This window comes from Diabrotica undecimpunctata, chromosome 1, assembly GCF_040954645.1.
Source record: "Diabrotica undecimpunctata isolate CICGRU chromosome 1, icDiaUnde3, whole genome shotgun sequence".
Classification (NCBI taxonomy): domain Eukaryota; kingdom Metazoa; phylum Arthropoda; class Insecta; order Coleoptera; family Chrysomelidae; genus Diabrotica; species Diabrotica undecimpunctata.
Window position 1 is genome coordinate 163,559,355 of NC_092803.1, and position 16,218 is coordinate 163,575,572.

Sequence of the window (16,218 nt, forward strand, 5' to 3'; positions counted from 1 at the left end):
CTAAGATAATTTTTAACATGTTTATTAACACTTTTCTGCGGAATGAACCGTTATCCAGAAACAACGCTTGAAGCGACCGGCGATTTTAAAATATCAGTTACGCGAGCGAAATTAGTTTTAAAAAAAAGTTGTATCAACTTGACGGTAAAAATTCCATATCTTTTGATCAGAGAGTCCTATCGACAAAAATCAAAATGCATTTTAAAGGTAAAGTGAGTGCAGCTTCCTATGCAATTTTTGCATTTTGCCGCAAGTGAAATCAGTTTCTATAAAGCTGTCAAATAAATAAATGTTGCGCGATTTTTGCCATTTTTTACGATTCTCATGAATTCAATAAAATTTATCAGTAGTAATATCCCTAGGACATTGATAACAGACGAGATAATTTCATGACAATCGAAAGCTCGTTCCTTGGTAACAGCACGAAGCCGAATGCTGAGTGCTGTTACCAAGCAACGAGCTTGAGAAATTTGTCATGAAATTATGAGGCATTCATCAATGTCCGAGGGATATTCGGCGGATAATTTTTCGAAAAAAAAAAAATCATAACTCAACATAACGAAACATTTATTTATTAAAAGTACAGTTAGTGAAAGTACAATTATTAAAATTTAAGTTAACATTAGATTTTGAAACGTGACATTTTGAAATTTATTTGGATGAAGTTGTCAAACTCGATCGTGTTCTCATAGGGATTGAAAATTGCACTGAATGCAATTATCAGTCTAATGTTGACATGATTGGGTGAAATTGTTCCACATGACACAAAATGACGAAATTTGAATGGTTGTTAGAACAGTCGAAAAATTATCATTTTAATTGACCGCTCCCTATAAAGTTTCAATTGATCGAGCCTAGTCTTTAAAACCGACATAGGCAAATATGCCTAAAAAACGGTGAATTTAAACATTCATACTATAAACGATCTAAAACGTTTAAAGCTCCTTCTTTTTGATTGCACAAGTACGTTTTTCGAAACTAAACAATTTTAGCTACAAATTCCACCCAATGCCGTCTTCGTGGAAGCATTTCCCGTTGACATCGTTTGTAATTTGAAAGTTTAAATTTAGCGTTTTTTAGGAATGTTTCAAATGACTCATGTTTATTTATTGCCAAAACTCAATATCGAAATTTCATGTTATAGGTTTTGAAGATTGGGCTCTAACAATGGAAGTAATAAATTTTATTTATATTATGAGAATCGTAAAAAAAAGAATGGCAAAATCGAGCAACTTTTATTTATTTAACAGCTTTGTAGAAACTGACTTTATTTGCAGCAAAATTCAAAAATGGCACAAAAAAAGCTGCACACTTCACCTTTGAAAAAACGCATTTTGATTTTTGATTGTTCGATTGATCAATTTAAAAAATTTATTTCGCGCAGGTTGGTCACTTCAAACGTTATTGCTGAGAGAACGGTACATTCTAAACAAAAAGTGTGCAAACATTTTTGTTAAGTTTTTGATCTATGTTCACGACACTCCCCCCCCCCTCCCCCCAACCCCATGTAGTTGTTTCCTGGCACGAAATTATTTGGTTTAAAACAAACGCAATAATGAATAAGAAATAACAAATAATTGTATTTATGTGTGAGAATGAATAGAGAACGCAATAAAGGATTCAACAATAGTGTTGATATTTTATGGATTAGCTACAGTAAATAGCTGGATTCAATATGGAAAGCATTCTCAACGCATGAAAACAAGTTGGGTGGGGAAAACGTTTATTCCGCTAAAACTCAAATAAAACTTAACTTTTACAAAAAAAAAAACGTCAACGTGACATCTCGCCTTGAAATAACCTTACTGCCATGTCGGGTTCTTTATATAGCAATCATTTGGTCTGAAATATTCTTGTAGCTTCAGTAGGCTTCTAACTATTCCTAGGTCTTGTTTGTTTTAACGTTCCAGTTACCGCTGTCACAGTGATATTCATACTCAATATTCAACAGTCATGAAATAACACGGTTTAGGTTCGTTCGGGAACACTCGTTGCAATATGGTAATATCTACAGACCCTGAAAATGAAGACGAGGAATTTAGGCGTCAAGTGCAGAAAATACCTGTTAAAAGACCAGGAATGGTTTCCTTACTGACTTTAGAGATGGCAACATCAAACGCTTTATATTTACCACAATTTCCCAACTTAAAATATGTTTTTATCTTTAGGATATTAAAAATAACTGAGCTTGGTTATATGTAATGCTTATAACTGAGACCCTTAACCGATTATTACTTTCTGCAAGCACTCTAACCGCTCTTAACATTTCTTCTTGGGTTAAGTGTCTTCTCGTCATGATATTTACAATAACACATTTTGCTTTAAATACTCACTTTTTGCGGACTTTTTAGGGGTTTTGTTTAAGTTATTTTTATGGACTTAATAAAAAAAACTAAAAAATACTTATCACAGTTATTAAAACTTTTGTGAATTAACAGACTTTGTTGATACACTCAGTATTATATAAAAATGAAAGATCCAGTGTATATTCCTATATTAAAATTCAAAAATCTCACCTTGGTTCTGTTGAGTGGTACCGAGAAATCCCAATCTGGTGCGACAAACAGGTAACCGCTTCGGGCTATGGAACGACTAGCCTGCAATATAAAAAACAAAATTTTATTACCTGCAAACAGATGATTTACGAAGGTAGAAGCTATTTTTCATAGTTATTTTGTTGTTGTTTAATCGGCCATAAAGATGCGGTCCTGTTTTATGTAGAAGCTACTGTTATTGAAACTACTCGGATTTAATAGAACAGGGTGCTGGCAACGTAATTTTAATAATATTGAGATACATAATTATAAAAATATGTATAGTGTCTAGACATTCACTTTCAATTTTTGATAGAGTACCATAGAAATAATCATCTTTCTTTTAACAACACTTAATTTCACTGCAAAATCAACGTGATTATTTTAATTTGCCGATCTAATTATCAAAAATTGCGCATAGGCACAGGCAATCATAAAAGTTTTTTAGAGAGCCATCTAGCGGAAGTTACTCGAATTCGTAAATATGATTCACATAAATTTTGAAATTTGTATGGTAAACAACATTGATAGTTTGAAATTTCATAGCGTGGGTTAGCAACAATAAATTTTAAAAAATTTCGTGTAAAAATTGCAATTTTCATGATAAAGCACCACACCCATTAACTGTTCACAGATGGTTTGAAGAATTCAAGCCATTACTAACTTCTTTCTATTATGATTTCATCTTAACCTCTTACTAACCACCTTACCACCAACCTCTTACTAACCATTCAACAAACACGAACATGTCAAGTAAATGCCGGTCTTCGGTCACAGTCTCACACCAGCTGCCCTTCAGCTGAAATGAGCCTTCAGACAAAATGCCCTTCACGCAAAATGCCCTTCAGGCAAATTGCCATTTAGGCTTAAAACCCTTCAGGTAGATCAAAAGACCAAATCGCAAACTTTAAGCATCGAGGTCCGTACGACAAGCGTGGATGACCAGACTCTTCGGTTGCTAGGCCGGCAAGGAAAACAACATTTATTTTGCCAATTAGAGACACCGACTTAAATCGGTGGCTCGCTGTCCGGAATACACACTTTTTGGGGACCCAAATCAAGTCCAGCATTCAATTAACTTCAGTGATTCATAGGGAGAAAAGCTGTTCTAGCTACACTTAAGATCATTCGGTATGTCCTGCGATAGGGAGGGGTGGTGGCAGAGCTTGAAGGTCAGATACTCCATTACGGAATGAGACCGATTTGATCTTCGGACATGTAGATCCCACTGTTCCATTGGAACACACATACACATGCATCTCGCACTTGGGTTGTAAACGTGTATGTGTGTATGAAGAATTCAAGCGTGAACACACCATTTTCAGTGTCGAATTTCGGGAAGGCAGTCAGGTCACAGCTGTTATCCCGAAAAACATTGATGCTGTGCATGGCATGATAGAAGCAGATCGACATATTACCTCTCATGAACATCGTGTATCATTGGGTATACGCGTTAGTCAAATACAAACAATCTAGCATGACCATGGCAGTGAGAAAGATGTGCAGTATTCTCGTTTAAAACGCGTATTGATCTATGTCGATAGGACAGTCTGATCAACAGATATAAAATTTTGACCGTCTAATTGATACAAATTTTATTGTCCCAAAAATTGACTTTCTCAGCAAAATTCAACCTGTTCGACTCGTTTTTAGAGATCAAATCTCTGCCGACTAGACTTAAAGACGAAATTTTTTAAAGGAATAAAAGAATATTAAGAGGGAAACAGCTAAAACATCACGACGCATATTTATTACAGCAATAGTAATATATGCGACGGATTCCTCCAATCTCAAAGCATCAGATGACAAAAAGAAAAATATTCGAAAGAAGTATAATAAGCAAAATGGTAATATCAAAGACATCAAATATGTGTATGACTGAAGACAAAACACCTAAAAGCGATAATGGATTATCAAACCATAATAAATTTAGATAATAAATTATGGTCTGAAACCTCAGTCATTGCTATAAATACGAACAAAATATTTTAAATTTACAACTCTCCTCTGGGATATAACTTCAGCAAAATGGGCATTAAGAACTGCCGTTTCTGCAAAAATAAATAAAAAATTCGGTAGATCATATATGAGGCAACACCATAATACGTTTCGCAAATGGTCCTTATGATTGTAGAAATGCTTACCCTTGTACCCCCGTAAATAATGAACATGCTCTCTAGAAAACTGATCAACTTTGTTAGAAGTACTGCAGAAGTACATGCATAAAAGATCTCGTTGAGTCGAGGTACAAAGAGATTTTAGTAGACTGTAACACCTTACAATTACATAGATTGTATGAATGAAACTACTATTATTAGAAATCTAATACTGTAACTCTTATTAACAACTGTTTCTGACAGATTTAAAAGCTTCAGTACATTCTTCAACCATTACGTAATGTTTAGGTTTAGGAGAGAGGAGAGACATAGCACTGGATTGTTAAAAGCGAAAGTTGCAATAACAGGTTTTGATTTAGCAAGCTACAGCAGATTGGGGGTTTTTTCATTAAAAGCTTTGTTATCTATGTCAGTAAGTATAATTTCTACTTCCTGTATTAATGAGTGTTGCCACCTTAAATTGGTCTACATGAGTTTCTTTTCAATTTTGTGGCATTGATTCAATTTTATATAAAAAATTATTTTAGTAACGTTAAAACCATTGCCGAAACATTTTTACTAAAATTGATATAAGGATAAATGCATTTCACGTAGTTATATTTCTTAAAAAAATGATTACAAGGTTGAAGTGGAGGTTAAGATACAAATACAAACACTTCAATTAAATATTATTATTAGTTGATGTCTTATCAATCGATTAATTTGTTGATTTATGTCAGGTATACGAACGAATATATATGTATGAAAAATAATTAAGGTTTGCTCTTAGTAAACATTTTTTGTAACTTCATCCGTTTTTAAGATAAAGGGAGTTGAAGAAAAAAAATTTACACATTTTTTGCGATTTTGCCGAAACTACTGGCAACATTGTAATTCAATTTTATACGAATGTGTTCAATACGAAAATTACATATTGTTAATCAAAATGTACTCAAATGTTGAATATACCGACATATTATTAACCATATGCGAGTGTTTAGGAAACTCTAGTGCAGCTTTTACGAGTTATGCAGAAAAGTTTCCTAGAAGAAACTTACCAAGTAAAACAAATTAAGGGCTGTTGAACGACGTTGCCAAGAAACTAGGAATGGGAGACCAAATAAAATAAATCCTGGTAGACCAAGAACAACAAGAACAATTAATAAAGAAACTATTATTTTAAATTCAATTGACCAAGATCCAACAGTTGGCGTAAGTACTTGAAGAAGAAAACAAATATGTCTTGTTCAAGTACTTGGAGGATACTTAAAGAGCATTAACTACATTCTTATCATTACAGATTAGTTCAAGATCTCTTGCCAGACGATCTACCGGTTAGAGCGTATTTTTGTAATACATTTCAAGAAAGGACAGCCCTTAATCCAAATTTTTGTGCATTATTTTTACGAACGAGGCCACCCTTACAACTCCCATAATGCACACTACTGTGTGATGTGAATCCACGAGTCAAAAGACTATATCATATTACCAACACTCAATTAAAGTCAATGTTTGGGCAGCAACTGTAGGTAACAAATTAATAGTTTGTCATATTCTACGTTGAAATTTAAATGGTGATATTGAATGGTACCTTGATTTTTTAACAGGGTGATTGCCAACTACTCGGATCGGAGATTATCGGCTTCGGCTTATGCCACCGACTTCGATCGAAGAATTGTGTATATTTTATTTTTAAGAGCCAGCAGCCAGACCAGAGTCAGTAGTCAGTATTCTGTCAGCGTAAGCGAGAAAAAGTTGTAGCTTTTCTGGCGTCCTTCTTGAAAGATTTGTTGAGCACGTGTTATAGTTGGTTTCGCGTTTTTAATTTTTTGTGTCGCTTAAAATGTACCTTCTGAATTGCAGAAAAAAACAAGTGATTTACCTGAGTATAAAAAAAAGCATTAACAGATGTAGAAGTAGAAGTATTGCAGCTTTTAGAAGATAGCAGATTTACCTGAGTCCGAAGATGAATATCCTTCTGATTCAGAAACACAAAGTGATTCAGATGCACATGATGATGACCAGTCATTAGGGAATCTTCCGGGTTCGTTTGTAAATTCCAATCCTATTTCGACTAATCAGCAAGTCAAATTTGAACGAACAAAAACAGGTATATTGAAACAGTTTACATTAAAAAAAAACATGAGCTGTTAGTACCAGTTCCGGACAGGGGCAGATCTATAGACTATTTCAACTTTATAATTGACGACACATTTTTATCCCAGATTGCAGACCAGACAAATGATTTTGCTATTCAAGTTTTTCCGAAAGATGGAATATCTGCAAAGTCACGTATCACAAATTGGAAGAACCTAACTGTTCCAGAATTAAAAAAAATTTATATGTCTCCTTTTTCATAACGACACCATTCAACTTTCACGTATCACTGATTTACTAGAAAACTGACCCGCTCTTCAATATACCCATTTTTGGAGAATACATGTCAAGAAATCGATTTATTCTCATGTTAAGGCGTCACTTTACTTTTGCCAACACAAAGATAACGATCGTTTAGGCAAAATAAGATATGTGGTCGACATTTTCAACGCGAAGATGAACAGCTTCTATTATCCAGGAAAAGAATTGTAATTAGACAAATCTCCTGTAGGATGTTTACAATTTAAACAATATATACAATATAAACGCCACAAGTATGGAATCAAACTTTACATGCTCACAGAAACAGACAGATTGGTGCTGAAGATTGACATATTGAGTGTTCATCAGGAGAATATGGCAGACTAGACATACCATCAAAGTAGTTTTGCACTTACTTGAAGAAAAGCTAGGTCAAGGACATGCAGTATACCTCGACAACTTTTACAACAGTGTTGAATTAGCTACAAGGTTGCTGGAAAATAACACCTATTGTACTGGAACCCTAAGAAAGGACCATAAGTGCAACCCACAGGAAGCCGTGAAGGCGAAATTAAAACGAGGAGAAATGAATTTAGATTCTCTAATGGAATGCATACGGGAAAATGGAAGGATAAACGGGATGTCAGTTATATAAGTACTGAATTTGGGAATGAAACTGACATTTTCAAAAATAAAAGAGGAAAAGAAACTATAAAACCTAAAGGTATTCTAAACTATAATAATTATGTCAGGAATTGACTGCCAGGATCAAGTGCAATAGGAAAACGATAAGGTAGTATAAAAAACTGTTTGTTTATGTCCTTCAAATGAGTATGATAAATACATACTATCTACATAAAAAGTACCCTGGTGGCCTTCGTCTTCGTTTTTACTTCCTTTTACTCATAAAAAGAAATTGTATGCTATGCACTGCATTTAAAAAATTGAAAAAACAATAAATGAAATCAAGACAGGACATGCTGAAACCAAACGTGTGTCTAGGAAGGAATGTAAAACCTGCATACAAAACAAAGTGAAAAAACAGACGACGTTTGAATGCAAACAATGTCCTGGAAGTCCTGGTTTTGAGTAAAGTGCTTCGAAGACTTTCATAAAAAAAAATAAGTTTTTGTTAGTCTGGTGTTCTTCAAAATATCGTGGGTGTTTCTCATATTTTTTTGACTTGAGTAAATTTGTTTATATCATATTTGTCCCTTGATAAAGTGTAATTATATTTTTTTGTATACCTGTAGGATATTACCAGTTTAGTTCTCCTATATTTCTAAAATGAAAATAAACGTTTTTTACATAAATATGGTGTATGTTATTCGTATTATTGCTAAAATGTATAATACCTCCGATCGGAGTGTTCGGCATCCCGTGAAAATAGGCTTGAGTGCAAAACAATCGACTCAAAAGCGAGAGTTGAGATTACAGCTCATGTTTCAATGTAAGAAGTATGAAAATAAAAATATGTAATGTGCAAACAATAACTTTATTATTGAACTTAGAAAAACTGCCATTGCGTTATTTGGAGGAAGCATTATAAAAACATTATGCAATACGAACAGAGTTTCCTAAATATTTATCATTGGAACGAACGCAAGAAAAGGCGGTTTGAACAGAAAAATCTTCAATTACAAAAAGGAATTCATTTATTTTCACCCCTACTCCTAATTACACTTTCCAATCGATTTGGCATGAATCAGATGACTTTTCTAATAAATTCTTGAGCCATTGCTTCTCATTCATCATAAGCGCAGTTCTCGATTTCATTATGCTCTCTGGTGCATGATTTCTGTCCCGGACCCTTTGTTTAAGCTCATCCCAAACATGCATCTACTGGATTTAGGTCCGGGCTCAACGCAGACCAATTTATTGTAGGTATACCGATCTCGGTCAGATAGGTGGTGGTGACTCGTGCGGTATGGCATCGTGCATTATCGTGCATTAAAATAAAGGCGTTACCAATAAATCCCGCGTATGGAACCACACGTTCCTCCAAGATGTCTCAGATGTAACGATCTGCCGTTAAACCTCCTCCACATCGTCCACCAAGCACGAAAACGTGCATTAATGCTTGACACCGACCACTCCGATAGGACTATATTTTTATTCGCTAATTTTAGATAAAAAAATGATTTAAGTTAATAAAACTATTAATTACATGATTTATGGCGTAAATGAAAACGAAAAAACAAATAAAACATAGCGGCATCCAAGAATACCTCAAAAATATGGTCGGCATCAACCTGTTAAACAATCACCCATTCGATATATTAGAAGATTTAACGCTAAACGAGCAAAGATCTTTATTTTTTATGCACGATGGAACTCCATCGCACTTTGATAGAAGGTGTCGTAATTGGTTGAAAAATCATTTTCCGAATCGATGGATTGGTAGAGATATAGAAGCTCCGATTCATTGGCCTCCTCAGTCATGCGATTTTAATCCTTTGGACTACACAGTTTGGTCGTATGTTAAGGAAAAAGTCTATGCCACAGAGGTAAATCCGCGTCAAGAATTGGAACACAGCATTCAACGTCACTTTAATGACATCATAGCTGATTCCCAACCGTTTAGAAGATTAATGGATTCTTTAGAAAAAAGGATAGACTTGTGTATTCGTGAAGACATTTTGAACACTTACTCTAATTGAATTTTATTTTATGTTCTTAGTCTTTATTTTAATTTTTTTTCTTGTGATTTTTTTTTAATTATTAACTTTAACATTACTTTATACCAGCATTGGTTATTAGTTCATAATTTTCAAATCAAAATTTTCCAAAAACGGTACATTGAATGGAGTTTTACCAAGAGTACCTTTCTGATGTAAAATGAATTGTATGATGCTTAAGTTCACTTGGAATTTTAATTAATAATTCTACCCTTAAAAAAATGTTTTGAATAATACTTGGTAAGAACCTTGTAACCAGCGCCCTCTATGTTAGTCTAAGTGCGCCCTTTAGTATATAAAAACAAATTCATGGGATGTATCAGCTTCCAAAACATAGTCGTATAAAATTTCAGTATAATGTTGCCAGTAGTTTCGGCAAAATCGTGAAAATGTGTAAATCTCTTTCCTTCAACGTCCTTTATGTTAAAAACGGATGGCGTTACAAAAAATTTTTACTCAGCAAACCCTAATTATTTTTCAGTTTTTTACCTATCCTAGAGACGGTGTTACCTTTTTTTTGAAAGACCCTGTATAACTTTACTGTATAACTTTTGATATATAAGTTATTTTACAACTCCTGTCAAAATTTCAAGTAAATCGATGCTGTTTTAAAAAACTCTAAGATATCCCATTTTTAGGTTCAGTAACTGGACTACATAGCATAAACGAACTAAAACAATCACGGGCAATAATCATAATTAATTAAAAAATGCACAAAAGCTAAGCATCCGAATGAATATTTTTATTTTACCAAACCCACCTAGCGATAGGCATCTGCTTAATCATTCAGTTGTGTGGAAGTTTATATCTGTGTAACAATCAAATAATGAGAGTTTAATTGAACCACATACCTGTAAGTAAGTATAGTAGAAGTATACGCGTATGTAGACTACGGAGATACCTTTCAGTTCGTTATGAGTTATTTTAAGTTCGCATGGTGTCAGTCTCTTAACTGGCAGAGAATACACCTTATCAATAACAATATATCTAGCTAAGAAAAAGATAATGATATAATAGTCTTCAGGAGCAAAAAGGTAGATATTATTATAATAAGATATAATACATATACCGAGAATTTAAATTAGGCGAGGAAACTAAGCACTAACCTTACCAATTTTCCGCAACAAAATGAATCGCTATGAAACATTTTGCATTCGATTCGTGAAAGTGTCAGGAAAGTTTGTCAACAAAATTAATGGTGGTAAAATATTAAATTACATTTTGTGCATAAGAAAAATGCATTTTCAAAGCGCATAGAAAAAGAAAAAATTGCAATTAAGAAACTATCGACAGGAATAAGTTTAATTTTATTAGTCGGGGATTTTCGAGGTCGCTGAACACGAATATGAAACCGACGATGGTTCTCGAGCATCCTGGTGCACAGGGTGGACCTCGTCTCCTGGATTATGTTAATCTATGGAATGTTATGAGTAAAAAACCAATACGAACCAAGAACCAAGATACGCGTATACTGTATTGTAAGATAAACAGAATGTGCACAGACATACTTTCACTCATCTTTACAAACTAATAAGGATTGTTTTTAAGTTAAAATAAAATAAATGCATAACATTTTTATTAAAAAATTATATTTATTATTTCAATGAAAAAAAAAATACTTAAAACAGTAAAGAAATCTAAATTTAATGTCACTGTATAAGTAAAAAATTTCAAATTGCTTAAATTTACAATTATATGATTTTTTTTAATAGAACCAACCAAAATTTTGAACTGGAACGTAAATCAGTAGAGAGAAGGTATTCAATAACATTATTTTAATTATTATAACTAATATAGGGGGTGAGATTTAGGGGTTAAACTGTGATAAAATCTTAAATTATGTATGTTGTTTAATGTTAACTCACATTCATTTACTTCATTAAAATCTGATTTGAATCAATTACCCGCTTTAATTTACTATTATTCAATTTTTTTCTAATAGGGATAGTATTCACCACTAAAAAATAAAAAGCAACCAACGGCACAAGTCCAAAAGTAAAGTGGAGGGTGAGTAGAACCTTAATCCAAATTTTTATACCATTGGGTGGTGACACGGAACATTACAAGGTAGTATTTTACGTTCATTTACTGGGCTATAAAACTTGCAAAATAGTAGTGAAAACTTAAATGGAATATTCACTAATATCCAAATTTAAACTTATGAAAAATTTGCTTTTTTGAAGTGACAGTTGTCAATATTCTTTTAGATGTGCGTTAGATTGGTAACACTAAAGGAATCTTTCACTTGGTTTGGTCAAACTATCATTTTTTAAATTGTCTTTTCGCCGTAGTTCCTGATTTCTTTGGTAAACTTAAGCATTTTCTGCTTTTATTATATCAAATTTTAATCCTAAAAATTTTTTAATCTACATTTTCTCTATTTTTTTTTAACACATGAGATGTCGCTTGGCTTTAATAAGTTAAGGCTAATATAAAATCATATTGACTTTTTTGTCCTGAAAATTAGAAAAAGTACTAAGATGTTGCAAACATAAAAACCTTGAGTACTACTAAATTAGTCACCTTGTACTACTCACTCGTGTGATCAGACTATCAGACAACCGATGGATAAAACGTATTGTCGAGTGGAGACCTGGACAAGAAGTACGGAGCAAAGGACGCCCAGCAACCAGATGGACTGGCAACCTGAATCGTGTCGGCAGTAACTGGATGCAAGCCGCACAAGACAGAGGCAAATGGAAAGAGCTAAGGGAGACCTGTGTCCAGTAGTGGATGCGTACAGGTTGATGATGATGACTATTCACTATACTCTTCACTTCAAGGGGCCAAACCGCTTATTAACTACTGTAGAATGACAAATTCACTTACCTACATGTTTTACCAATTCCATTACATCTTTATACTTATGTTAGTGACAATATGCTGTCGGATAAGTCTAGAAAATTGTATGGCTTGTGTCATGCCATGTATTGCGAGAATGAATCATTGAAGATCTTGCAGTAACACTCAATTAATAATACTACTATTGACTAGTTTTTGTTTTGTACTCAAAACACTTTCTTGTTTTTTAAAGTTAGTAAACCCACTGCTTTTAAACCCAATCAAATGGCACTAGCAGTACAGGTAAAAACAAGGTAGTTCGAGGAGTTACTTATTTTTGCACCAAACGAACATTAATATGTAAATACAACTATTGTTATCTCTTAAGAAATAGAGGAAGTACTCATAGGAGATAGTGATACTGGACGAATAAAACGCGTCCACCATAACCCAAGAGTGATAAAAAGCGATTATTTCTCAAACTCACTATCTAAACGCCAGTTTTCCCTCTACGTTTTATTGAACGTTTTGTCGGGCATACAAAATGTTGGACAAAATATACGTTTTGCCAATTGTAGACACACTACGTGTTGTCTCTTCGGCTTTCTACCTCAGTTAAAATCCAGAGTCTTGAATTAAAGTTTGATGAAATTGAATGAATCTTTTTGAGAGACATTACGATACAACGACTAACGGGAAAAGGGATGAAGAGGGAAAAGACCAAGATAGTTAAAGGGAGTAACTTCTGAAAACAAGCCAGTATTCCCACGTCTCGTTTCTGAAAAAACTAAGGCGAACCTGATGGCATTATTTTATTTGCGAGTGGACACCTCAGCCTATTGTCAATTGCTAGAGTTGGTAACACCATATATACTGAACCAAGACAACTGCTTGAGAAAAGCCATTACATCCCATGAAATATTCACAGCAACTTTATGATATCTTCTGAGACTCCTCGTCATAGTTTATAGTTTCTCGTAGCATCCTTGCTACTTCTTCATCATATAAAAATTCTAATAGGTCGAAGTACAACAAAGACGGTTTGTATATGTCTTCTCCAGTTCCAGAGATAACTCATGTACTCACTTTTTTCAACTCTTTTTTATAAACCGATCCCGACGAGTTTATTTTTTTGCAACTATCTATTTCTTTGTATGTTTTTAAAAGTAAAAATTTCTTCATATGTGACTTTTTTACACATTTCAATGAACTCTCCGAGAAAATAGTGATTGAATTGCCGCAAATTTGACTTCAGTTTTTTCGGGAAAAAGGAAGCGATCCGGAGTGGTCCTAGTCGTGAACTGAGCTAAGATCGGACGTCTTGTCTGAATATGAGTCTGCACGTTTCGTTTTGTCGTATCAGTTCTCGCAAAATAATGCTTCTCTTATCAGTTCTTCAATCTGACCTTTAATTCGACAAGACCTAGGTTTTGAAGTTTACACGTCACATTTTATTGGATAGAATTTGTCCAGTCCAACAAAACGTACAATTTTAAGATCGCGATAGAAAGTACAATTTGAGTTACCGAAACGATATAGCCAAACGGTAATGATATAGTAGCAGTAGTCTGAAAGAAGAATTAACAAACATATACAACGGCAAAGAAAAAAGGAGCATATAAATAAAAAAAACGAAATACCTATTTTGCTCCAGAAAAACACAGATAATGTCCAATAACGTACACGTTATTGGACATTATTAGTATTGCTACGCTGTAGCAATGCTGCTACAGCGCTATAATAAAACGTCGACCTTCCCAAGCTTATTTTGCCAGTCAGCGCTACCCATTTCCAACCGTTACCAGTTTGCTGCACCTATTTTTTTACCATCTTCGTCTACACCACCATTGCATCTAAACTTTGGTCTATCTCCTAGCAGCTGTGACATAAGGATTCGTCTAGGAGGGTTATTCTGCTGTGATCTTGCTAGATGTCCTGCTCATCTTAGTCTTTACCACATATGTTTGTATTTGTGGCATACCTCCTCTTCCAAATACTGCCTTCATAGACGCCACCGAATATTCCTCTCAGAATTCTTCTTTCAAATATGAGCAAGAGTTTTTCATCTGTCTTAAAGATGGTCCATGTTTCCGATTTATAAGTCAGCACTGGTAGTATAAGGATTTTGTTTATGACTAAGATGAATGGGGTATCCAAAAAGGAGAGAAAAAACCAGTGAAACCAATCAGTAACATTTTTTTTATATAACTCCATTGAGTACAACAATGGGCCCATCGGGCATTAAGCATTTGGTATGGTAAAAATGCAGACATGTAGAGAGTTACTCCAGTGAGTAAGCTCTTTACAATTCTAAAATTACAATTTTATTAGTTTAAATACACTTATTATGTTCAGTTGGACAAGTCGGACGGCAATTGCCGTTTTAGTCTACGTACTTCAAATACGTTCCGCACATTTAGTTGTCAAGCAAATGCATTAGGATGCACTAGCACTCGTTCACAGTATTTAGCACTAAAACGTTGTATAGCTTCTTTCACGGATTCTAGGGGGATGTCGTATTAATCACCTCGTTGGATACATAGTATGGCGCATTGAATATGGCACGCAGCACCTTGTAAGTGGAATCTCTGTAAGATGTTTGTATTGTAGACGCTAGCAGTGCCCCATAGCTGAATCCCATAAGTCCATATGGGCTTGAGGATGGACTTGTAGAGTAAAATTTTGTTATCCAAAGATAGTTTTGAATTGCGTCCAATAATCAGTAACATGGAAACCAATTAGTAACATTAACAGTTAATGTAATATGCAAATCAAGGGATAGACCCAAAGTAAGATATAAACATAAGAGAAATGACGATATTGGAAACTTGGAATCAGAAGCTGTAGAGGAAAATCGACAGAAAAGGGGAAAAAGGAAATATATTATAAAGAAACCCAAGTCATACAACCAACTGTAGAACCAAAATAGCCCAAACAGTAAGCCACAACTACTTCGATAGAAATTAAAAGACCATCATGACATAGTGCTTCTTATCCCTTCTTCTTCTTCTTTTCTTTACTTGTTCTTTTGTAAACATTCCATCGTTGATTGGATATTAAGCTTTGATCTATTGTGTTTTCATTTTCGAATTAACCTTGACATATGTATAGCATGCATTCTAAAAGTTATATATAGTAACGAGTAGTTCTGGTATTTTTTTCTTTTATCGCATTTGAAATTCTTGCCCTTACCTTCTTGCACCTACAAAGAAGTGGTCTGAGTCTTTGTTGACTCCGTTATTTGTACAAACATCCATGATATTACAAAATAATCAGACTTTTATTGTTCTGTCTGGTAGAACTAGAAGACAAGACAGATAGAAGACGTATTGGTCTGCTCCTGTTGTTGTTTGTTATAATGGATACTAAATTTAACAGCTGTTATAATATAGTTTACATGATATCAGTGTTCGATTCAACAACAGAGATAAAGATATAAGTTTTGGGAAAAAAGGTTTACCTAAGCTTCTTAATGACCAATAATTTCCCCACAACGGAGGTATCAAAAAGAAGGATACTAATAGCGAGCAGGTGTTGCTCTGGATCTATTTGGTTTAGCAAACTAAACCAAACTTTAAGCCAAAAACCAAACTAATAATATATAAGAAAGTACTCCTACTAGTACTGTCATATGGGTCGGAAACATGGATTATTTCTACTATTGGTGCAACTTGTGAGAAGACGATATAACTTTGAGATCCATACAGTACATGGCAGAGATGTAGTATCTAATAAGCGAATGAAACCTACCTTACCAGACGAATCCTACCG

The 16,218-nt window shown here is 34.1% G+C and overlaps 1 protein-coding gene across 1 annotated transcript in view; it reads right to left on the minus strand.

The window, feature by feature from the left end:
- Positions 1-16,218, minus strand: part of osp (myosin phosphatase Rho interacting protein outspread) — a 554,907-nt gene that overhangs the window by 514,167 nt on the left and 24,522 nt on the right. Inside the window, exon 2 of the mRNA XM_072520381.1 lies at positions 2,517-2,597. Within this exon, the coding sequence (XP_072376482.1) occupies positions 2,517-2,597 (81 nt within the window). The remainder of the gene's footprint in view (positions 1-2,516; positions 2,598-16,218) is intronic.